This window comes from Gouania willdenowi, chromosome 15, assembly GCF_900634775.1.
Source record: "Gouania willdenowi chromosome 15, fGouWil2.1, whole genome shotgun sequence".
NCBI classification, from domain to species: Eukaryota; Metazoa; Chordata; class Actinopteri; order Blenniiformes; family Gobiesocidae; genus Gouania; species Gouania willdenowi.
Genome location: NC_041058.1, coordinates 24,654,064 through 24,679,535, shown reverse-complemented (window position 1 = coordinate 24,679,535; position 25,472 = coordinate 24,654,064). Strand labels below are relative to the sequence as shown.

At 39.1% G+C, this 25,472-nt stretch overlaps 1 protein-coding gene across 12 annotated transcripts in view; it reads left to right on the top strand.

Moving 5' to 3' along the window:
* Positions 1 to 25,472, top strand: part of sorbs1 (sorbin and SH3 domain containing 1) — a 56,496-nt gene that overhangs the window by 11,842 nt on the left and 19,182 nt on the right. For 7 of the 12 annotated variants that reach the window (XM_028469637.1, XM_028469636.1, XM_028469632.1 and 4 more), the window contains exons 2-14: positions 3,261 to 3,303; positions 3,521 to 3,598; positions 7,326 to 7,442; positions 8,179 to 8,282; positions 8,413 to 8,554; positions 12,982 to 13,124; positions 13,199 to 13,259; positions 13,381 to 13,455; positions 17,004 to 17,039; positions 17,210 to 17,312; positions 17,984 to 18,098; positions 21,141 to 21,224; positions 24,868 to 24,917. In XM_028469637.1, coding sequence (XP_028325438.1) covers positions 3,565 to 3,598; positions 7,326 to 7,442; positions 8,179 to 8,282; positions 8,413 to 8,554; positions 12,982 to 13,124; positions 13,199 to 13,259; positions 13,381 to 13,455; positions 17,004 to 17,039; positions 17,210 to 17,312; positions 17,984 to 18,098; positions 21,141 to 21,224; positions 24,868 to 24,917 — 1,064 coding nt within the window. In that variant the 5' untranslated portion in view covers positions 3,261 to 3,303; positions 3,521 to 3,564. Of the gene's footprint in view, positions 1 to 3,260; positions 3,304 to 3,520; positions 3,599 to 7,325; positions 7,443 to 8,006; positions 8,096 to 8,178; positions 8,283 to 8,412; positions 8,555 to 12,981; positions 13,125 to 13,198; positions 13,260 to 13,380; positions 13,456 to 17,003; positions 17,040 to 17,209; positions 17,313 to 17,983; positions 18,099 to 21,140; positions 21,225 to 24,867; positions 24,918 to 25,472 lie in introns of those variants that run through there. The other 5 variants (XM_028469628.1, XM_028469630.1, XM_028469629.1 and 2 more) reach the window with 5 other exon arrangements.

The following is a 25,472-nucleotide window of genomic DNA, read 5'->3' as shown; positions in this document are numbered from 1 at the left end:
TGTTGCTTTGTAGAGGTTGTTTACTAATCGATGAAGCAGAAATAAAAAAAAGAAGATTCAAAATGAATCAACATTTCTATTTTGGCGAGATATGAAATTACAATATCGCATATAATGTATTTTTATTTTATAACTTGTTTTGGCTGCTTTCGCTACTTCTCAGAACAGCATGAAAAGCACAGTAAGATGGATTGCTGAGAACTTCCCCTAAATAAGCCACACTACAGAACTCACTCACACGTGCTGTCCTATAAAGGAGAAAAAGCCAAACGTGGTACATATTCTGCAGCTGTTTGTTAATAAAGGTGCCAGTTTGGCATTTTGCATTAGCAAATTTAAACTGGAGTTGTCTTTCTGAGATTCATAAGAAAAAATATTGGTACATATTGTCCATTCCTACCTGGTAATCAGTATCTAAACTAAACTATTACTATTACTATTCTCTGTGTTTGTGGGGTAGTATCTGTTTAATTGTTATATACAAATTGTTTTCAACTTAACATAGATCTTTTTCTTTCTTAATATATAAACTTTAACAAATATATCAAACCAACTTCCAACTGTTACACAAATTACTTCACTATGAAAACCCTTAACTGCAACCATGCAGTGTTTTTTTTCCTAAATAATGCAGTATAATATTAAATAATATAATAATAATAATACAGATTAAAACACAGCTGTATGTGACACTCATCATCATAATGCGGGTTTAAATGGGTCTGATGGACCTGTAAACAAAAACATTAACATTAATGTTACAAATGCAGGGAACTGATCTAATGATAACTAATGCAAGTTAAAAGGCCAAGCTAACGTCATGTTAAATACCAGCCTTATTATTATTCAATGCCTCACTTCCTTCGTCATCGTCACTGTTGCTGCATCACCAAATGCTGCGGCTGTTTTTTCTCCCGTGTTGCTAGCTGCATATGACGAGTCGCTAACGTGTGTTTAACCAGATACCACTGGCCCTGCACTTTTGCATCATAAATAGTGCAGCGAGCGTAACCTGCATCACATTTTAAAAAGCGGTATCCTACTTTGGAAGGCTTTCTATCTGCCACTACTGAACCTGCAGCTACTGACGTCATTACGCTCTTGTGCTCGCAATGCTGTGTTTATGTGCGGTATGGAAAAATCGCCTACTCAAAACGATGCATTTAGGCACCGAAACATGGTACCATTTGATTTTATGTGAATCGATGCTCTGTAGGATCGACAACATTTGGTTGATATCTCAAAAAGTACAGAATTCCGTACTAGGGTTGGGTGGTATACCGGTTCATACCAAATACTGGTATATATTTTTGTTATGATATTAATTTTTAATATACCGGTGTATTTGATTACACAACTTTCAGAACGCTACGCTGCGCCACATTTCAGACCGAACCCATTTCAATGTTGCACTTCTAAATAGGAAGGTAGACAGTAGCGCTCTGGTGTTAGTTGTGGTGTGAATCATACGTGTAAATGGATAAGAAAGACACAATTGAAAACTCTGAAGCTGCATGTGAGCATGTGCCTGCGTGCGCATGCCTCTGCTACAGGAGAACAACACTCACGGACACGGAGGCACGGTTAGCTTAGCATGTCGGCCGTTCGGCTAATACACAAAAAAAGAGAGCAAAGGATCGCAATTTGTAATTCCTGTAACGCGGAAATAAGTCCTGGTGGAGTTGCAAACAAAACGCTAAATTATTCACCATAAGAAACCACCACACCACTGAGTACGCAGCATTTAAAGCTAGAAATCAAGCTAAAATATTGTGATATACATTTTTGTCATATTGCCTAGTCCTATTCAGTACCCATCCCTAGACTAGGATGACTAATCCTTTTCTCCTGGAATAGTTTTTTGGGCCTTATTTCTAATGAAGTTGCTACAGAAAAGTGATGGACTTTCCACAAGTGATGTTTTTGGGAAAGTTAGAGCACAAACGTGGAATATACAGATATATTTTGCATTTGCTTCATTTGCAATAGGAATCAGTAAAATCAGATATTTTTCCATTTAGTTTTGATATTTGTTGTTATTGTTTAATTCCATCATAAATGCAATATGGCACAAATATCGTACTCCACTATTTCATTGTTTGTGTGTGTGATTCTTTGTCCTCCACCTGAGCCGACTCGTCTTTGTCATTCAATTCAGCGTCTGTACTTCAACCTTTTATTTTACCAGAAAGTCCTTTGAGATCAATCTCTTTTTTGAGGGAAACTTGGCAAAGATGCACAGCAGCAATGTAATGCTTCAGGTCGTCCATTGTCCCATTGTGCCATAGCGACGCTAGTGATGGACATAGGGTTTGTTTTAACATCTGATTTACTTCACACTGTCCCAGACTTAGTACTTTGCCTTTCTGAGTGAGTTTGCATGATAGAAAATAGTCATGTTTGGTCTTTAAAGAATAGTTCAAAGCAGTAGGAAACAATGGAGGTGCTCCATTTTATTTCTGAGTGTCCAAAATAGCTGTTATAGTTGAATAAGCCAATGATTGGACATGTTTGATTAGTTATTGCAATGTACTGATCTGATGCACAGTTTATTAACACCTTTTAATTGCTTCCTAAAATGAAAGACATGTAATAATAATGATATTAATACATGTTATTTAAAAGCACCTTTCTGACACTCAAGGTCACTTTACAGAGTAAGTAAAACACAAAAATAACACAAAGAATAAGTAAAAACAAGAATCAAAAGAATTGTGAAATTACAGTGAATATATCGTTCTGAACATGTGGGGTTTTAGTTATTTAGGCTAAATTATTTGACTTTAAACTGCGTTGTCATCACCTGTAAATATATAACCAAATGAATCAAGCTCAGGGGTCTTTTATTCATTCATGTCACTAAAAATGACCCGGTTGTGCTACTGAAGGTGATAATTGTGATGCTGTAAACATTGTTGAACTGTATCTGAATTTTGTGTGTTTAGTGCTGTTAGTGCGATGACTTCCTGCATGTCATAAACCACCAGTTTGTTAGATATTTAACTAATACATCCAGAACCAGAGGGTAATAGTGAGAGCTTTAGGTTTGGGCTATTTTCTATTTTGTACCATGTTCTTTAGAAACATCTGTTTAGTCAGTCGTGGTAAGATCTAACACGTAGTGACTAAGTGGAATGATTGATGGATTCTACAGTCAGTTATTTTTAATTTATAATGACAAATGGCACAGTTTCACATTCACAGACAACTTCTAGCTTTCACACCAATGTGTTTTATTTCTGCCATGTGTTCTCTTCCAGGGCTCTCCAGCAGAGGGCAGCGTAAGACCCAGCAGAAAACCTGGTAAATATTCAACACATTAAATACATTATTAATTTAGATTTTAAGAAGGTAATGATAAATCAAAAATACTTGACATTGTGGCATTTCTATAATAGTTGTTTTAGCTTTATGAAAAACTACTAAAAATATGTTCTATTAGCAAGGATGAGGACATTTTAATGCAAACTGAAACTTATTCTTATGTCATCTTAAGTTCCCTTCACTGTTGCTCTTTCAGGTCTTCGAACAGCGAGCGGTGTAAGGATCACGCCACTGAGAACCATGAAAGGCTCCCCTGACCTGATTCCTTCAGCAGGTGATGTTTCCTTCTGCCTCATCAATGTTTCATTCAGTGCCGACAACTGTGTGACACCTACTCTCACCGACGCTCACTTGTTGCACAGTGAGGCAGAGCGTAGAGCAGAATGTGTGATGTAAACATTTCATATCACACAGAACCTGGGACGTAGAGATGTCTCATACTAGACAGGACAAATAACTCATATACAGGATTGGATGGGTAGAGCAAGAGATGAAGAAATTAGTTTGCGATGGTGCCTAAGGCACACCTGTGCAATAATCATGGTGTCTAATCAGCATGTTGATATGCCACACCTGTGAGGTGGATTGAGCGCTCACTGCTCACTAAGGGCTCTATTCTCCCCATGCAAGTAAGTAGGGATGTAACGATTCACTCAACTCCCGATACGATTCGATTCACGATACTGGGTTCACGATACGATTCTCTCACGATTTTTTCATTTACAAAATGGGACTGTAGACAAATTTTTTTTTTTTGGGAAAAAAACATAATACTAATACTGTATTATTTTCCTTATATTTTTCATTGTCAAAAGAATTCCTTGATAAACTATTCAAAACAATGCAATTTAACTAAAAATAAATCTTGAGTTAAATAAATAAAGGAATAATACAAATGAAAATGAAGCCTATTAATTTAAATTCTGGTTCTATAATAAACAATGCAAAACTGCATAATAGTTCTTTTTCTTTTAAAAGTACAACTGAAAATGTATTTTGTGCCTTAACAATTGGACTTTAAAAAAAAAAAAAACCGTCATTGCACTGATTTACGTCATATTTGTTTGGACCAGCAGAGGGCGCTGGTAACCCAGTGGTCGGTTGGCATGCAGATATCTTGCAGTGAAGAAGAGATGCTATGCTAGCAGACAGAGCTAATAGAAAAACGTGACTTTTACAGATATTCAAGTAATATTACAGATATTCTTTCGGTGCTAAAGGGGTAATGAATCATTTATTAACATATTTAAGAGTAGAAGGCGGCCAGAAAGAAAGTATTAGCAGACTACGCCCGCCACCAACACTTCCGATTTAAAAAAAGTACTGCGATTCAATTGTCAGAAAATTGATATCAACCGTGATGCCTATGAATCGATTTTTAACTGCCTTACGATTAATAGTTACATCCCTACAAGTAAGTCTAAAAAGCAGCTCTGTTTTTAGCTGTGTGTTATTCTCATCCTGTACTTAAGTCAGTCGCTGCACGCCTTCATCCCAGTTACGCACTGTGGGTGGAGCAGCCCTGAAATGTGGGTGTTCCCATTCAAATCTGGCTTTACACGCATTCTCTGGTGTGCGTAAGTCCTTTTTCTCTTACGTGCTTCTAACCCTGGAATAAGTGCAGCACCCCGATAAGGTGAAACATTATATTGCACTAGAAATATGGACTTAGTTACATTTGAAGCTACACGGACTCGTGCAGCAGCAGCTGTGATTACTCAGCTGCTGCTGCGCGATTAATTAAAACTCTGACAGACGCAGACTTCTGTCCACGTTGGTTACAGTGATTCAACTATTTTCATACTATGTCCAACGTAAAGTCACAGTTTGATCCACTACAGAGTGAAACAAGCTGTCATATGCAGATGAGGATGGACCAGAAACTGTTCCCACGCATATTTTAATGAGGCTCAGCTCAGGTTGCTTTAAACTATTTATATTTAAAACTGTGTATTATGGAAGTCAATAGTTCTGTTTCACTGCAAACATCCCTCTGTATTAAAGCAGGACGCTCTGAGGCCGAGTTATTTCCTCATATCACCAGCGCATCTAACTTGGTCACGCTTTACAGCAATGATGATGATGATGAAGGTGATGATGATCAAGGAAATATATTTTAACTGTGACTCAGACACACTACAATAATCTGATCAATGATCTGATTAAATCAACCTGTTACATTGTTTATCAATGGAGGCAATTCAAATTAAAAGTGAACTTTATAATTTTCATGGATTTCAATGACATTTACAAGCGTTGGGAAAACTCCATGTTCCGTGATTTCTAGACAGCCCAAAAAAATGACATCACCGCCTCCTTTCCTTCAGCCCGCTTTCATTCACACATACGCGCTTTTGGTCTACCTTACGCTTGGTGGGCGTGTCAGCAGCCTGGACCGGAGAGAAGCGCGCAACTGCAGGCGCGCAAAAAAGTGCTTAAGTTCAGACGGGAGAAAAGACCCCTAACACAGAAGGGGTGTTGAAAAAAATCGATTTGGCGATATATCACGATTCTCGAATCGATTCAAAATGCATCCATATCGATTTTCTATTTTATTTGTATTTTTTATATAATTTTATTTTTTTAACCTTTATTTAACCAGGAAAGTCTTTTCCACTGCAGGAGACATTGTAACTGCACAAAGAAGTGCTGAAACCTGGGCATGTTGACCAGTTTTTGTTTTTTCAATCAAATCTAAAAAGAAAGTATTAACTTTCTGCATTTATTTGTTGTTCTCGGCATATACCTCAGTTAAGTTGCACTAAAGTCAAAGTTGGTTATTTTTTATTTTAAGTTGTTGGCACATGGCATGTTAAAGCCAATGTTTTGAGTGTAAAATATATTTCACACATAATGTTCTCATGAAGGTGTACAAATGTACAGATTAGTTGTTTCATATATTAAAGCTAGGGTAGGCGATTTTCTCCAGATACACTTTTTAAGTTTTTGGTGGAAATTGTCTTTATGTCCTGACAGAAATTTTGGCCACATTTTTTAACATATATAATGGTAAAGTTTATTGTTTACTTACTGCTGAATGAGACATGAGACAACGAAGTTTCTACACAATACAAACGATAAGCTGAGCTCCTCTACTGCAGCAGCTGTGCACATGCATGTGAGTGAGACGGAGCACAGAGGGGAGGGGCGAGGTGGGTAAAGGCAGAGCCATCAGGGAGGCTACATTCAAAATCATGCTAGCTTTCGAAAAATCGCCTACCCAACCTTTAAAAATAAAAATCGCAATAATCGCCTTATACTTTAATATTGGAATGTATCTAATCGTGACCTATGTATCGGGATTTTGAAAAATATCATCATTGGCAAAATTTCAAAAATTCATACCTCAGTTTGTAATTAACCAATCTTCATGAAATTTGACTCAATTATGTCGGGTCGGTTCCTCAATAACCTTATAAAGTTTCATCCAAATCAGAACTGGATTAATTGTGAATTTTCAAACAAGGGAGGTGCCCATACATTTGAACCTGCTGTATTGTTATTAATGGAGATAGGACAAATTATAAGCACAGCATCATATATTTGGAAATGGGTGCCTTACACACGTAATATTAAATGTTGAAAATTATTAATACCAAAAAAATGTTGATGCTGTAACATTAATAAAATAGCTTTGAAGAAAAGAAGCATTAAGCATTAGTTAGAGCTAGATTTAATTAATAAGAAGAACTGCCATCAGCATGAATGTAAACCTCTTCAATAACACAGGAAGTCCAGCACAAAATCACAGATAAAGAGCCAAGCCTTCAAGAATAGGGTGATAGTAATTAGTTTTAACAGTTAATTTTGCAGTCGCCTACATCACAGGAATGCTGTAGTTTAGAGGTTGCAGACCTATTTCAGTCATAGGGGACATGAGGCAGCTTAACTTGGAATCCCCACAGCTTAGAGGCACACTCTGAAGGTCCAGCCTTCAGAAATAACTGCTCTGCCTCAAATTGCCAAGGCTGAAGTGAGAGTGTGATGTGCAATGTTTTCAGATGTGGATCCCAGCAGAGTGTCCAAAGGAAAAGGGGTTGTGACTTTGAGGGCCACCCTGGTCCACATTGATGATGAGGGCTGCATCAGTGAAGAGCCAAACATCATCACAGCTCCAAGTAAGTCCACAATCGCTCCACGCCACTCAACACATGATGAAAAAAAGTGCAATAATTGCGCGGCGGTGTGAGTATGCAGACACGTCTGTGTCGAATGTGGACAGAGGATGAGGATGTTGCTGTAAAATAAAAGACATTTCATCATGTTCTTTAGTTAAAAAAAAATCCACTCATCCCTCTCTCAGCTCTGTTTTGATGTCAGGATTATGCAATTCCTCACGTTTTAGAGTCCGTGCACGGTCGCCGGGCACCCTTAGAGCTGGGTTAAAGGACGGTTGCTCATATTTTCATGGAAATGTCAAAGAGGCCTTTTGTTGAGGCCTGCCCACACTGCACTTTGGAGTGGGCTGCTTTAACTGGGGGCTTGTTTGTTGCCTGGAGCACATTGGAACCAAACTGGAGGCTGGCCAAGGCTTTTGGGGTAGATGTTTTAATTGTTGTAGAGCCTGAATATAAAGGCCATCAGAACAAATGGCCTTTGCAGCTCAGTGAAAGGGCACTTTGTTCTACAGACAAAGTTCAGAGATTGTGGGAGAATCTTTTTTTTCTCTCCTGTTCTGGAGATATTAACAGCTCAGTGCATGAAAACCAGCAGGGAAAGCATTCACAGCCAGCAGCGTGAGATGGAGCTTTATTTCACTTGCCTTTATCTGGTAATGTGACTGAATGCTAAACTTTGTTTAATCCTCTGGTGCTTTCATTCTGCCACACTGAGATAACTATGCACTGGTTTTAGGTGGATGGACCAGTCAGATTAATGGACACAGCTCCAATGCAGCACTAGCTGAGGGAAGAAGCAAAAACACAGATGATTTACCTGTAAACAACACTCAGTGCCAGGTACGCTGTCTTCTAACACATTTAATCCAGAACCTGAGCCTGGCTCGTTAACTTTACTATGCTAACGCTGTGATCTTTTCTTCTTTTTGTTATTTTTCAACAAATTCTTGTGTTTTTCTCTTGATTTCAGGCCAATTCACCCTCAGAAATAAAAGACCAGCGAACGACTTTCTCTACAGAAAAACAGAACTGTAGCACACACAATTCCAGCTGTGTGTATCCGTGCACCAGCGCTGTTAACCCGACCATAGTCCTTCTGCAACACAACAGAGGTGAGCACACTCGTGTGTAAACTGGTACTGACCTTCAATGAATGCAGCTTTACGGCACTGTTAACTACGTCTGTCATCCATCAGCCTTGATTTGGTCTGTCGTACATAACCAACGCTTCTCATCGCTGAGTCACGCCATTACTGTTGTGTCACTGTTTGTCTGTTTCTCACAGCAAGGCACCAAAAGCTTGTTTTCTCATTTGGAAGCTATGCATCATGACCTCAGTCTGCCATGCACTGCAGCAATTCCACATCTATGAATGTTGTTAATTTAGGTTTACCTCATCCATCATGTCATCCTTCAAATGTGTTTACCTAATGAATCAGTCCAAATAAGGTCTTTTCAGCTTCGTGATATCCATAAGGTGCCAGTCATGCCGTAAAACCATTTGCATTAATATTAATTAATATTAATATAGCAGGAAACAATGTTATATTGACCTAATTAGTTTTTTCTGCAATGAACTTATTTTGTGTCATAAGTGATCATCAGACAAGGATTATCCAACTACAGGTTAATCCAATTATTACAGATGTGGCACAAAATAAAGGTTAGAAAAGACTGCCTTATCATTCTGAGTTGATCACAAAATATCTTTAAAGTTCCAATAATTTTATCACCAACACAATGTCACATTTTGTGTATTTTTATTTTCACTATTTAACAACAGTAAAGATGGTCCAAAACACATCAGTTAACTGTACAGTAATGACCACCTGTACAGTCACATTGTTAATTTATTTCATGCAACAGACTGACATGTATTATGTCATTTGGATGACAGGAGCTAAACTATTAACACGGGAAACATGAAAACATGTTTTTTATCGTTGGATACTCAACCCATATTATGATACAAGGACAGCTCAAACACTAATATGTGTAAACTTTACTAGTAGGAATAAAAATCTATTTAAAAGCTGCATATGCAATAAAATCCATCCACTATAATGTTCCTGGTCTTCGAAGTTAGTGGTTCTCAAACTAGGCTCCAAGGAACCTCAGAAGTCCTTGACTCGAAGCTGAAAAATTTAAAAAAATATATATTTTATTTTTTACAAATAAATGTGCACATTTTGTTTATTGCTAATGCATTAAACACATTTTATGTTATATACAAGAGTAGTACAGTTAATTTCTATGACAAAGATCTTAAATGTTTAAGTTGAAATGTTCAAATAGTAGATCATTCCTGAAAAATGTTCTCCCCAGTAGGCGGCCCCTGGATTCAAAACTTTGAGAACCCTAACCTAAGAAATAACATCTAAATATCTAAGCACCCCCCGCGACCCTGAATAGGACAAAACCCTTTTTTTGTTTTGTTTATTTATTTTTTTGTTGTTGTGAGCTATCCAATCTTCTATTTGTGACCTGTGGGGGCAGTAATGCAATTTTGCTATGTCTAGCCTGCAAGAGCCTAAAGCAGGAGAAGAGGAGGAGTACATTTTAGTTATGGGCTGCGTCTGAATAGTCCCTCCTATCTCCTTTCCTATCTCCTTTCCTATCCAATGTTCCTTCACCCCCGGAAGTGTTTAAGTGGTGGCCATGATAAAGAGTGTCCGAGTTCTCTTTACGCTCAGGAAAAGAGGCTCAATGCTTCCTTTATAACCTCCTTTAGCCTAGGAAACACTGATGTATCCTTTACCAAAGGAGACCAGATAATGCTGACCCATAATTCCTTGCGGCGACAACATTTATAGGGACACGCACACCCGAGCGCTGACGAGTGTCGGCGATCATGCAAGTTACCAATGTAATAATGTCTTTAAATAAATCTAAAACTCAAATTTTATTATATGTAAGACATATGATCAGATTATAACTGACATAAAACAGACACTCTGTGGTTCAAGAAAAACAAATCAGAGACATTTTTAGCGACTTTATGTTTCATTCAACATAATTCATATTTCTGAGTGGAAGGTGAGTATGAGCAACCATTCTCAATGTGAGTTCTTTTAGTTTCACTTTTGTTCCTCGTAGCCTGGTAGCCTCTTTTCCTTTGATTTACATTCAAGTAGTATTTATTATTATTTATTTATTTAGTAGTTCTTTTTTGGAAATGTGTAGTTTTTTTCACCACAACAGACGTCACTAACCTTTGCGGCCGTCAGATTATTACGTCACTTATTTGAAGTGCGTCTGATTGTCAAAACAAACTTTCCTAACTGGAACGTTTGGAAAAGTGGATAGGAAAGGAGATAGGAGGGACTATTTGGAGGCAGCCCAGGTTTCAATTTGTGGAAGAAGTTCATTTATTTATTCATTTTTTATTTATTTTTATTTTTTTACTTGTCTGCACATGCTGTCAAAGGTCAGCACTACAAGAAGTGCAATCATTATGAGACAGCAATGCATGTTTTGTTATTGCAATAAAATAAATTGATTTGTTTTATTGCTTAATTGTGACCATCACCAGCCCTCCCTAAGGAAGGGTAAGAAATATTTTATTATAGGGAGGATATAAAAAGGGAGAGCAGTGTTACACCTAAGTGGAGGGGAAGTTTATTAACAGTTAAAAGAACATGGCTATGTAGTTGTGTACACTCTGTATTGACAGAGTAGAACTTTGATTTGTTTTGTACATAATATTGTTTGCACTTGAAAAAAAAGAAAGAAATACTTATTTTATTTGAACTTTTATGCATTTTAGTTTCAGTTTCAATTTGTGGAAGAAGTTTATTGAAAGCTTACAACATGCCTGTATAGAGTTATAATAAAACATGCATGTGCAACTTAGTTAAATAAAAGTCTGTTGGTCTCGTCATATATTTTGTCATTGTAGTTTTCTTAAAATCTTGTCTCGTCACGAGTGTATCGTCACACCCCTAGTAGTGATTATATGAAGGGTGATTCTGACATGATGAGAACATGATATGCAAATACTGATTGAATTCTCTAAAATGGTGATGCCCACTTATAAAGTGACATTTTGTGTAATTGAAGCTTTAAGTTGATATCAATGACTCCAAATGCCTATATTACACAAATAGCTAACAATGTTTTATTATTCAGCATTAGACCTATTACAGTATCTAAAGTGCAATCATGAGATGGGTTGTAACTTGTGAATGTAACCACCACAAAAACTTTATTAACCCCTTAATGCAACCATCCTAACTTCATCCAATTAAGCAGCTCAGCGTCCTTTTAGGCATGCTCTGAAATTAATTTCCCTTCATAACAAATCTATTATTAGGAACAAATACTCACTTAACTAATATCCCACTAATTAATACGTTATATAATACAGAGAGAGATTATTCCTCACCTTACATGTCACCCCATCACACATTGTGACATCTAAAATCATACTGTGGAACACCCTATTGGTGCTATTGAACAGTGACATTGTTTAGTATTTCAGTTCATGCACTTAATTATGGGAAGTGCTCTTTTGGCAGTTTCCATGGTTGTTAAATTTCAATAGACTCGTTAAAAAAAGAACGATTTTATTGGACCTCCATTTAATTTATATTCAAGTAACCATTTAAATACATTGTGTGTTCTGTGTAAAGGCATCTATATACTGTACTTTAATCATAAAAAATAAGAAAGATTGTATATTTATTTCATATTATTAGTTTTCTATTATATACTCATATACTTAAATATATAATTAGGGATGTCCCGATTTTTTTACTTCTGATACAATACCGATATTGCAGCCTTACGTATTGGTTGATACCGATATCGATCCGATGCGATATCAGCACGAATCATGCATACTTTTATTACTTATTTTGTAGTGTGTTAGAAAAGGCTTAAACAGAGTACAATAGTCAGCAACGGTAGGTATGAGAAAAACTGACCCATTTATTATGAACCAATTGGTTTAACCTTCAACATAATATCTACAGGTAGGAGGGGGCCCTAATAATCAGGCCCCCTCCTACCTCACAGATCTGCCCCACCCCTACACTCCCTCCCGCAGCCTCCGCTCCTCTGATGCAAACCTCCTCACTGTCCCCAGGACCCAGCACAGAACCTGGGGGGACAGAGCTTTCTCTGTAGCTGCCCCCACCATATGGAATTTCCTACCAAGCCGCATCCGCAACTGCACTGACCTCCAATCCTTCAAATCACTACTCAAAACTCACCTGTTTCACTCAGCTTTTATTGTTTAAACCACCCACCCACTCACTTCTTTTCTCTATGTCATATTCACTTCTATTAATGCTCTTGTTGTTTTTAATGCTGTAAAGTGTCTTTGAGTGTCTGGAAAAGCGCTTTTAAATAAAATGTATTATTATTATTATTACAGTATTCTACAATTAAATAAATATAATATATATTGGAGATTTTAGATGCAGTCTGTTATAATCCACCCCTATATATAATAATAAGAATAATAATATATTTTACTTTTTATTACATTTTTGTTTTTATTTTTATTTCATTTTATTTATTTTGCCATGTCTTTCAGAACCAACCCCAGAGAGGGACAAAAGTCCTGACCCTGGGAGAGAATCAGTGAGCCCAGTCCCTGACATGGATGGGAAGAGACTGCGGCTGTCACTGCGATCTCCTGTCCTCGGTCCTCTCAACAAGCCCACTGTGCCTGTACGGGTGAGAAGCAAAACAAGTTGTTACTCTACAACTGATGCACTCACTGCCAACATTAAATGACTCTTTCCTTACAGAACACTGAAAAGTCCAAAGACTGGTATAAAACCATGTTTAAACAGATACACAGATTACCTGGTAAGTGATAGTGTTTGTCCTGTGTGGGACTGATGTTTTGATGTCGCTTGTTGTTGCTGTTTTGTGTGTTTTTGTGTCACATCGCTCTCACTCACATGTGTCTCTCCATCACTGTGCTCAGACTCTATTGAGGAAAACCCTTACCGCCCCACCTACATTTTCCCTGAGAACTATGACATTCAGATGAGATCCAAAGGTATCTGACAGCAGTGACTTACCTCTTGCCAACTTTACTAATCAGCAGTTATATTAATGTATAGTAATAATAACAATATATTAATATCCTCTCGGCTTTAGCTGTGCTCAACTATCGACACCATGAATTCCTAAATTGAATCCAACCCCCTGTAACTTTCCATCAAACATTTTACAACCTATATTCGTTACTTTGAAAGTCATGTTTTGTGCTATATCTTGCTACTATCACCCTGTCAGCATCGGCACACTTGTTATAACATTTGTTGCTCAAAAATGTCTATCTAGAATTGCAAAAATAAAGCTGAATCTCTTATTTTAGAAGTTTGCCTCAATTTCCCACCATTATATTTCAATGTTTCTATAACCAGTAGATAAGCTCAAAGATGTCATTTCTGATGTAGTCACCAAAAAACAGGTCACAAAAAAAATATTGTGTATATTACATAATACAAAGTTAATGATTAGTGCAGTTGGCTGTTTCAGGCCACTGTGACCACACTTGTATTGCTTTAAAGCTGCAGTTTGTAAGTTTTAATTTTGTTTTAGTTTGTAAAAAAAAATCATCTCATTATATTGTATTGTATATTGTAATCTAAAGTGTTCTAAGTGGACATTGAATCTTTGCTCCTTCTCCTGGCTCTATAAATGAGCTTTAGAAATACAGGAGCGTGACGCTGGACTTCAGCCAATCAGAGATCTTTCCACCAACAGGGCGATCCCATGAGCTGTTTTAAGCATTACTATTGGCTGCTCGAGCTGCTCGTCAAAACTCCATGCGCGTTCTCGAGCTGAGAGTAGGGACAGTCCCATGGCTCTATATTTCAGCTGAAGTCTCTAATGCGTAGGGGTATGCCAAAATATCGATATGATATATCGCGAGGTTTCATCTTGCGATACGTTATTGATTCACTGTCACAAAATATTGATTTTTTTTTAATTCATTTTTTTTTTTTAAATGCAACATACAAAACATGATGAAAACAATAATAATAATATATATATATATATATATATATATATCCATGATACACAGAGGTAATGCAGTACAATGAGACAATAGGTGAGGAGTGGATATTTACAAATTTACAGTATGTGTGTGAAATGGATTCAGGGCGGTAGATAAATTCTGAATTTCTTCAGTGACACAGATATCGTGATGTATCATGGATGAAAATTTCAGTGATATATCAGTTATTGCTGTAGCGTATCGTTATTGTGGGGGAAAATATCACGATTCATCATATTGCGAGGTACCTGGCGATACCCAGCTCTACTAATGCGGTTTTTGGCACAGCGGTTACATGGCAAATCAAGAGGAAAAAGGAAGACAGAGGTGGAGAAGCAACAGAATAAAGGCACAAACATGTTCAGGAGGAACGCTGTCCGCAGAGAGAGTGAGAACAGATGGGATAAATAGCTTAATAATAAATAATAATGATCTATGGAGGAAAGAACAGACCCAATTCATCTGCAGTGTGGATGGAGTCTGTCTGCTCTGATCAGCTGAGATTGGCTGCTGCTCAGCTGCTGCTGTGACTCTGAGCCTCTTATTGTCCTCACAGCAGTGAATGATACGTGCTTTCAAGTCTCTAAAACATCAGAAAACTCCCCAATAGCACAAGATAAAGTTCCTACATTTGTTACTAGTCTCTATAGAGAAAACAGTCACAAAGAGTTCCACAGTGTGCGCATGCACGCAGAGTTTTGTTTAGTAGGGGAGGGGGGAATGTGGGGCGCCTCACGATTCTACAAACCCCAGCTTTAACTCTGTGTGGTCCTGCTGTTTTGACTTGGTCTCTATTAAAACCTCATTTTCCAAAGCAATATGGACCAATATTTTATACCCCACCTCACCCAGCCATAGTGTCCTCCTCGTGTCTAAAGCTCTATTCACTTCTGAAGTGGTGTTTAAAGTTTATTCTGGACTTTTGGACCCCGCGACCCTGAAAAAAAAGCGTGACCTGAAAAGAAGCGGCTCAGAAAATAGGGACTGAACTTTTGGAATCACTTGTTGGTCATTTGATTTCAAGATAGCACCCGACCATGCTTCTCTCTTTGGTCATCGCTCCCATACAACGTATAACACTGGTATCAGACATGGTAATTGTTGTCACAGTTGAGTAAGTAAATGTATTTTTTCAAGAAAAAAAAGACATTATTGTTCTAGGCTCAAAAAAAAAATTAAATTCATGTGACTAACTGTCCTTGAGCAAGACTGTGTGTGTAAAAAGTGCTAAATAAATAGATCCTATTTAGGGGGTACATTGATTTTAGAGACAGCCAGCGGTGAATTTCAGTCCAAAACACAAACTTGGTAAATGTGGGTTATACATCCCTTAAAAACATTTTTGACCTCTAAATTACTAAAATAACGTTTTAAACACAATTTTTACCTATGCTGACATCTGCAAAAATAGACGCTACATTTTGAGCATTTTGAAGACAAGAGTGTTACGTATAATAACACATACAATAACCCCTTCATTTAAAAACCTTTTAATTTCTCACTAAACCATACACTGATACTCCCTTACCTGCTAACAGGGTTTACTCATAAGTCTCGCATATCAGTCCTTGTTTCAGGCCATCCCACACACACTGTGTTGGTACAGTGTGTTTCATTTGAGGAGACATGTTTTGAATGTTACAACTGAAACAATGTTTTTTGTTACTTTTTCAAAAAACCTTGAATGGTTGTACAGAAAACCGTGTTTGGAATATTTTCCTTGATCTTGTCTGTGTGATCTTTTCTGTGAAGATACTGTCTAACTTTCTTGAGTAGTGCATCTTTTTAAACATATCCATCTCGCTGCTGATAAGTGCCAAAACAAATCTTCCAACAGTGCATTATCAGCATATGGCTTTCTTTCATTGGGTGATAGTAGTTACCCATAATGGCCACTAGGTAGTGCTATAGTCCAACCCTAAATGGATCTCTTCTCTCTCTGCTTATATGTAGCTACACATTAGCTAGTGTGTTTTCAGATTTTGTGATGCAGGAACCATTGAGTGTAACAGGTTTTGGTTTCTGGGTTTAGTTTTGTAATCGTTCTGCTTTATCTTTTCATTAATTCATATTCCATACTGACTTATCACTTTCGGTACATATTCAGGCCACAAAGACAGGCTACAAATTCCATCATCTTTATCAAAGGTGGTTTTTGTTACTGGGTGTTTAGATGTTAACTCAAAGCTAAAAACAAGTCCCCAAGCTTGGCCATGTGTGTATATGAGGTTAAACGTAGACGGACAGAAAATGTACTTTCTATAGATCAATGACAATGTTGCAGTTGGGCCTTGTGTTCTGCTGCACATTACTCAGTCACAGCCTTGACTTCCATCGATGTTTGGATCTTTTCTTAGCTCACTAATGCCTCCCCCAAAGTGCTTTGATTTCTCACTCTTCGCTCATGTTTGATGAAGATGAAATGTTTGACCTAATGGAATCTTTACGACTTGGGGATGAAACTGGAAAACTGTGTTTTTAGTGACTTTTAAATAATTTAACCTTGTGTTGTATTGATTCATGTGAAATCACATTCTCAGGTAATGGCCCTGTCCCCTTTGGTTACTTGGAAGAGGGTGAGTGTTGGTGTTCAATATAAAAAAAAAAACACACATTTTTTTTGGGCAATTTCCCGTTGTTGTTATCAATTTTTACAGCTCTATAAATGTAATCTGATATACTACTGCATTTGTATATGATTCTACCAAAGCCTACTTATAGTTTTCCCTTGATTGTTTTTAACCAGATAAGCTAGTCCCACGCTCAAAAAGTGACAATGTGGTTGATTCACGAGGCCGGTCGATACCTGTGCCAACACGGTCCTCGTCCCTTAAAAGTACGACCAAAAGGTCAGTGAAAGTTCACTATATCCAAACAACAGCTTAGTCCTCTTATCAGCTGCAATACACAGTATATACAGCACCAGTCAGGATAGTTTACTCAGTAGCTTTAGGTTGTAAACTATAGGACGTGAAAATGATATCTATTCTCTTCATTGTTCCCATTTATTCTAATCTAGCCATGATCCATATGTAATCATCCATGTTAGTAACATAGGATGATCTGTGCTCAGATGAATTTTAGATAACTGATAGATGAGGGCAGGTACTCTACTGAACTGACCTCCCTGGTTCTTCTGTGGTTAACATTAACTGAAACATGAAACACATGCTCCTCATGCTCACTGCAGATTTGAATGATTCACTTTTTGTTTAGCTTGAGTCCTTGGCCTCTATTCAGAAATGCTTGCAGGAAATTCTGCCCCCTGTTTTTATCTCTTGGTGAAATGTAATTTACCTGATTAGATTAGTCATTTAGCCCAGCTGTGAGTTGGATCTTCTTCTCAGATCATCATCAGAAGGGAAGAAGACGACAGGAAGGGGCCCTGATGGAATAATAAGGACAGACATCACGTTTACATTTCGAGGGGGGGAAACATTTTAGCCTATGCTGGTTGCTATGGAGACTGGATAAGGATTGGCTCTTCTGAACCCCACACCCACACCCTGCTTTTTCATAGGAATGAGTGGGAGCCCCCTGACAAAAAGGTAGACACCAGGAAGTACCGCGCCGAGCCCAAGAGCATCTTCGAGTACGAGCCAGGAAAATCATCCGTGCTGAAGCTGGAGAGAACGGTACGTTGGCCACCTGCCATCCATCTCTCTCTCTCTCTCTCTCTTTCTGTGTGTGTGTGTTCATGCTGCGTGAGACGTCTGCACTCTACCATCATCCAACCTTCCGCCACCACCATCACCTCTGCATCCAAGCTGCAGCCTGACTAACAGCTTAGGAGGCGATGTATGTGTAAGCCGCCACATTCCTAACGGGTGTCGTGTTGCGGTGACAGACAATTCTGCTTGGGAGCAAGTAGGGGAGTATCAATTTCAAGGATACTGTTGTCCTCTTGTCTTGTAAGAGGTTGTGAGAGGCTCTGACCATTCATCGTGTTGTATCCTTGTGTAGCTTCTTCCTCCATATTAATTCTAAATGTGAGCAGCTCAAGCTGTGACAGCGTTTCGTAAATGAGTCATTTATATTCAGCGTCCTTGAGGGTTGCATTTTTTCTTCCATGTTATGGAAACGTGCCACATTCTCGGCTGTTAATGTATATTTAGTTGATTATATAACTACTGTGTGTCTGATGCACTGTAACATGGAGCCAGAAAGCATCAAGACTGAGATCCAGCTTGATTTAGCAGCCAGTGCAGGAGTTGGAGGTTACTTCAGTTCATACATACTGCTGTAATCAACTGGGGTCCTGTTCATGTGTCTGTGTGTCCTAGTTACTGCATTAGTCAATATGTCTGTTTGCTTTACCATGTGGTCATTGGTGTAAATACAAGTAGGTGTAAATATCTTCTTGGAAAAACCATGGTTTGATAAACTAAAATAATAAACCACCTAAAGTTCTGCCACAATATTATGAACAGTAGCTTTCATTAGGTTTTTCCATAACAATCTGTGACCTTGTCTGTATTCTGAAGCAGTATTTCCTTTTCCAACAGTTTGAGCTGCATAAGCCAATATGTTAGGCTTTCCACACATACATTAATGAATGTCCATTGGTAGTCCATGACTCTCTTAACATTCCTTACTTTATTTGACAAATACTGCAGCTCAGCACATCCTCAACCCCCAATACATTGGAGACTTTTCATTTTATACTTAATAAAAATGTTAACGCAACACTTTTGTTTTTGCTCCCATTTTTCATGAGCTGAACTCAAAAGATCTAAAACATTTTCTATAAACACAAAAGACCTACTTCTCACAAAAAGTGTTCACAAATGTGTCTAAATCTGTGTTAGTAAGCACTTCTTTTTTGCAGAGACAATCCATCTCACGTCATGGGGGGGGGCATATCAAGATGCTGATTAGACAGCATGACTATTGCACAGGTGTGCCTTAGGCTAGCCACAATAAAATACCACTCTTAAATGTGCAGTTTTGCTTTATTGGGGGGGTCGGTGGGTGGTGGGGGGGGGGGGTTAGAAAACCAGTCAGAATCTGGTGTGACAACCATTTGCGTCACGCAGTGCAGTTCAGTTTTATCACACAGCACAATGCCAAAGATGTAGCAAGTTCTGAGGGAGCGTACAATTGGCATGCTGACTGCACGAATGTCCATCAGAGCTGTTGCCTGTGAATTGAATGTTAATTTCTCTACCATAAGCGTCTCCAAAGGCGTTTCAGAGATTTTAGCAGTTCATCCAACCGGCCTGGTTTGCATAACTAGAACATTTCTGCACAAACTGTCAGAAACTGTCTCAGGGAAGCTCAACTGCATGCTCGTTGTCCTCATGGGGGTCTCGACCTGACTGCAGTTTGTTGTCGTAACCGACTTGAGTGGACAAATGCCCACATTTGATGGTGTCTGGCACGTTGGAGAGGTGTTCTCTTCACGGATTAATCCCCAGTTTTCACTGTTCAGGGCAGATTACAGACAGCGTGTGTGGCATTGTGTGGGTGAGCGGTTTGCTGATGTCAACGTTGTTGATGGAGTGGCCCATAGTTGCTGTAGGGTTATGGTATGGGACGGTGTATGTTATGGACAACGACCACAGATGCATTTTATTGATGGCATTTTGAGTGCACAGAGACATCGTGACGAGATCCCGAGGCACATTGTTGTGCGATTCATCCGCGACCATCACCTCATGTTGCAACATGATAATACACGGCCCCATGTTGTAAGGATCTGTACACAACTCCTGGAAGCTGGAAACATCCCACTTCTTGAATTGCCAGCATAATCACCTGACATGTCACCCACTGAGCATGTTTGGGATGCTCTGGATCGGCGTATATGACAGCGTGTTACAGTTCCTGCCAATATCCAGCAACTTCACACAGCCATTGAAGAGGAGTGGACGAACATTCCATAGGCCACAATCAACAACCTGATCAACTCTATGCCAAGAAGATGTGTTGCACTGTGTGAGGCAACACATCACTCCCCCAAAGCAAAACTTATTGTGGCCAACCTAAGACACACCTGTGCAATAATCATGCTGACTAATCAGCATCTTGATATGCCACACTTGTTACTGTGAGATGGGATGGATTATCTCTGAAAGGAAGTGCTCACTAACACCCATTTAGACACATTTGTGAACAATATTTGAGAGAAAAGGGTATTTTGCGTAAAAAGAAAATGTTTTAGATCTTTGAGTTCAGCTCATGAAAAATGGGACCAAAAACAAAAGTGTTGCGTTTATATTTTTGTTCAGTATATATTTAGTTGTTTATTGCTGAGCTTTAGTGATTGAAATACTCATTCATGCATTCATTGTCTAGTTGTCTACTCCTTTTTCAGGGTTGCAAGGTTGATTGAAATACTAATACAGGATAAAACAGCAAAAGTTAGAGTTTAGGTAATGTGCAGTGATGTTTTCAAAAGTTTAGAAATGATTTTGTTGCTGGACACACAGTAGTCTATTAGCTTACATAAATATGTTATATGTATATAAATATGATCCTTTTATAAGATAAAATGGCACAGAGAAATGCATATAGAATATCAACTGTATTACCAAAATATCCAATGAATTCATAGGCAGGCCTGAAAAAAGTCCACCTTACAGTTACATAGTAATGGAGTGTACACTATGTGCTGTCTGAACTGTCTTCTCTTTGTCTCTCTCCTCCTCTTCTTGTTGCCATGCCCCCCCCAATAGACTCAGGATGTAGGTCCAGAAGATGTAGATATAGAGAATGAGCCTTGGTATAAGTTCTTTTCAGAGATGGAGTTTGACAAAGCGGTAAGTGGTTGCTGTCCTCAATTCGACAGCATTTATTGCATGTTTTAACATCCATTTCCATACCGTCTAATCAAACTGTGTCCCGTGTAAAGAGCATGTGTGGCTAAACATGTTGTCTTGTTTATTTTCTGCTTGTTTTTACTCATATTCAAGTTTTCTTTAAGTTCCTGCAAACTTTCAAAATGTGTCTTATTTGGTGATTATTGTCACATCACTTGAGTAGTGACTATTTAAGCTTGTTTTAAAAGAAAAAAAGAAAGGCAATTTTGCCCCCAGTTGTATTTGCCATGGTCAGCTGAGGTCTATTTTGGTGCTCTGTGAAACGATTGTCAGCAGTAGATTTTGTTTCTTTAATGCTGAGTGAGCAAAATCAGCTCAAGTGTGAATAAAAGGTCTCTTCACTTATTTTTAGCCCTTGGAGTTAGTATTTATTTATTTTATTTTTTATGTTTTTATTGAATGTTTTTCCTTTAAAATTATTCTGCTCTTATTAACGCACACGTGCCTTTGACAAATTAGCAATAAAGACAGTTTGTGCTGTTTGTCACTGTCCTCTTTGGATCTCTTGCCAACAGGCAGCAGCATTGTCCCTCTGTGCTGTTAACACAACACGTTCTTTTGTTCATTCTGACATTTCCTGCCAACTAGGATGTCAGAAGGCCTTGAGCGATTGATTCATCCAGAAGTCACTCCTCACTTGGATGAGGCTGCAGTCTACGCCAGCCTCCACTGAGGCTCCAACATAATCCCAGGCACTTGAGATCATAATTGTCCGTCTGGTATCTGGTGTATTTACCAGAATATCCAAATGCCATGTCCAGAGGGAGATCGGTGTCATGATAAATCCATACCTTGGGTCTTAGTTGGCACCAGACAAGCAGGGCACAGGCTGGCCCACAAACAGATGTTGATTCTCTACTGACGGATAATATGAAGTGGTACTGCTGGGAACACGACATTAGGTCGTGTCCTCGGAAACCGGCAGTGGGCTCCTGCTCGGTGTTAGTACACATGTAGAGGAGATTTAGCAGCATAGGTGGCCCACTTTGGTCTCACAACAGCCTTGGTGTTTGCCAACTGAGCCGGGCTTGATGACTGGCTCCTGTTTAATGTCAAAGTCGCTTCTAAAGCTGCACCTGGTATGTGCAGTATTTGACCTTAAGGCTTAGCCAGACACACTGGCTCATTGGAGGCTGATTGACATATCAGTGTTTACTTACCGGAAGAGACAGATGACTTCAAGCAAAAACAGTCTGCAGCTCTAAGGGTCAAGTGCAGGGTTCGATTCTCCTAATTCTCAGCACTTTTAAAGAGTTAAAGAAATCTGTACAGGTGACCCCGAATTAAATGTGTACAATGTTTCTTAATATTGGACTGTTGGATGGTTTCTTTAATCCACTTGTTCTTTCACATCGTTCTTGTGGCTTTCCGAGAAGAGCTCTATTTGGAAACAAAAACTCAAACTTATGAAGAATTTTTGTATTCTACTTGAATTGGATACTTTGTAAGGATGACCCTGGGATGAATTTTCATTACGTGCCTTCTTATTCATCCATACAAGCTCTGAAAACTCATCCGATGACGGCTAAGATCAAACACCAGCTCATCGATATACATACTTTGCTGGAACTGAAATTCCATACATATTTACAGTCAGGAAGCTTCGTCCGGCCTCCGCTACCGACAGAGTGACTCCATCTGTCGAGCTCACGCTGACATGAGGGGCTGCTGCCACAGCGTCTCAGTGCTCAGTTACACCGTTACCACATGACTTATTCTAAAGGAGGCTACTTTGTAATCCTGCCAGCTCATTGTGCTGTCATATTTAACCTCAGTTATACACTTAACCTTTACCTTTAAGTATTTAGCAAAGAGGAGATGAGTCGATAACAGGCCCCCCCACACAGCGTGAGCTGTTTTGTTTTCATGAGAACATATCAACAGAAATATGGTCTTGGAAAGAATGAGATTGATGTTACCATGACCCACTCATGATCGCTATTTTGGAAATGAAAGCTCTGAGGACACCTGTTAGGAAACATGCTCACGAAATGCTGCAGAAACACTGTCATCAGTGTCTCACAGGCTGACTCATGGAGGTCTCTGTGTGTGTCTATAAACATGTCTGGATGCAAACTATCTGGCACTTTTTTCCTCTGATGTAACCCTCAAAGCATCTCTTTCATGACCTGCATCATTTATAATGTAATCATGTTATATGAACTGTAATTAGCATTATATGTGATTGAATATGGTCAGTTCCAGCCTTTTATATCAGGAAAGGTTCAGAGAAAGTGACACTAATCAGGCATCTTGTGGCTAACTAGATTAGGATTCCATTCCTTTTCCACAGATAAGCCATCCATGCTCATTTCCTGTTTATTTTCCACTGATGCTGTGTGGAAGCCCTATTACACATGGGTGTCAGAGGACTCTCATCTTTTCATTTCCCCTTGGACAATACAGTAGCACTGTAAGACATTATCAGAGAATAAAGTGCCACAAATATTTCAATGACACTAATGTCTTCTCTTGAGCTGACATGGAACATTCAGCCTTATAAATAGATCGGACTATAGACCTGCCTGGTCCCATGTTGTGCTCTTATAAAGCTTGACTCTTATACCAAGAAGTTATTAATGATAGTTCTGCCCTGGCAACTAAGTGCAAAAGTATGTTGTGGCGAACAAGCTGTGCGGAATGTCCCCGGTGTGGGAAGCGGACGCCGGGCCGTGCCGTGGGGAAGTGGACGTGGTATTAGCAGCAGGGCCGCGCTGGCTGGGACGGGGATTGTGCAATCGTATTTGCAAACACTTGTGCTCTTATTCATAGTGCTGCTGTCGCGGCTGTTATTTTTGCTCGCTGTGACGTTCGAGAAGAGGAAAGCAACAGAAACAGTGGGCTAAATTTAGTTGTTACTAAACCATTGAAAGTGCTGGTGCAGGTTCTGCCATATTGAATGAACGACCTCCACCTTTTGTTTTGGAAAATAAACTCACATTTACTTTTTCCTATTACATCTTTAAACATTCATTTATTTTCTCACTGTGCTCACATTGAATTCCTTTAAGGTTTTACCTTAGTTCTCTTGTCTTTATCCTTTATTACATGGTATCTAATGTGTCCCTCTGTTATTCCCGTGTTACTAAACATTTGTATTTGACACTGTGTTAGGGGGAGTATTGAGTGTGTGTATGAGTGTGTGTAATTTGGCCTCCTTCCACCAGCAGCTGCTTAATTGTCCACACGGTAATGAGAGTGACTCAAAACCAGACAAAAGAGATGGCTTCACTGGGAGACAGCAGCTGATTGGCTGAGCCTGTGACAGCCCCCTCGCAGCATGGGCTCCCCCTGACCGATGCACGCCCACCCTCTCTCCCTCCCTTCTCTCCCCACCACTCTCTTTACCGCCTCTTGTTTTCTCCAACTTACACACAGGCCAAAACACACACATCCAACCTCTATGCCAAGCCCAGTGCAGAGAAGCTCCGAATGCTCCACACAGAAACCCAGAGCAGCGAGTGAAGCTCGCAGAGCAAAGAGAAGAGAGAATCCTGCCATTGCTAATGTTCCTGTCTCTGTTCTAGCTGGAAGAGACCATCCTGTGGATCTATCAATGACTTCTTTGTTTGGTTTGTTGCAGAGTGCCCCCTCTTTCAGCCCCTTGGAAACAGCCTCCGACCTGCAGCAGTAGTAAGTCCATTTCTGTCGTTCCGTATTCAAAGCCATGTTCTTTGCATCCTGCCTCATCCATTTCAAGCAGGGATGATTATTCCTTATGAGGATGAATGTCAATGAGACGTTTGTGCTGCCCGCCTACAACAGTGGGGACTCCTGCTTCATCAAGTGATCCTGTTATTTTGGCGGAAAGCTTCCAGAACAACTTGTGCTCTGTCTATATTTCATTTAGGAGGGTTTGGTGGTTGACGTGTGCTGTAGAGTTTCTGTGTGGGGCTCTTTAATCACAAAAAGCAGGATGTCACTGAGGAAAAGGGTCGTGGCTCAGCTGCAGCATGTCTTCCAGTCCGTTATTTGCTTACAGAGCTTTAACCAGCTACTGGGTTAGAAGGAAGATAATAGATCCTGTTATCATCATAAAAGAGCTTTACAGTGATTGATTAAGAGAATGTATTCCTACATTTATCAGGAATTTATGATGTGGAATTGAATATAAACTAAACGCTCCTGTTTTTTTTTTTTTTGCTGAGAACTTTCCATCTGCTACAGTCATTAGAGTCGCCTCGTCCA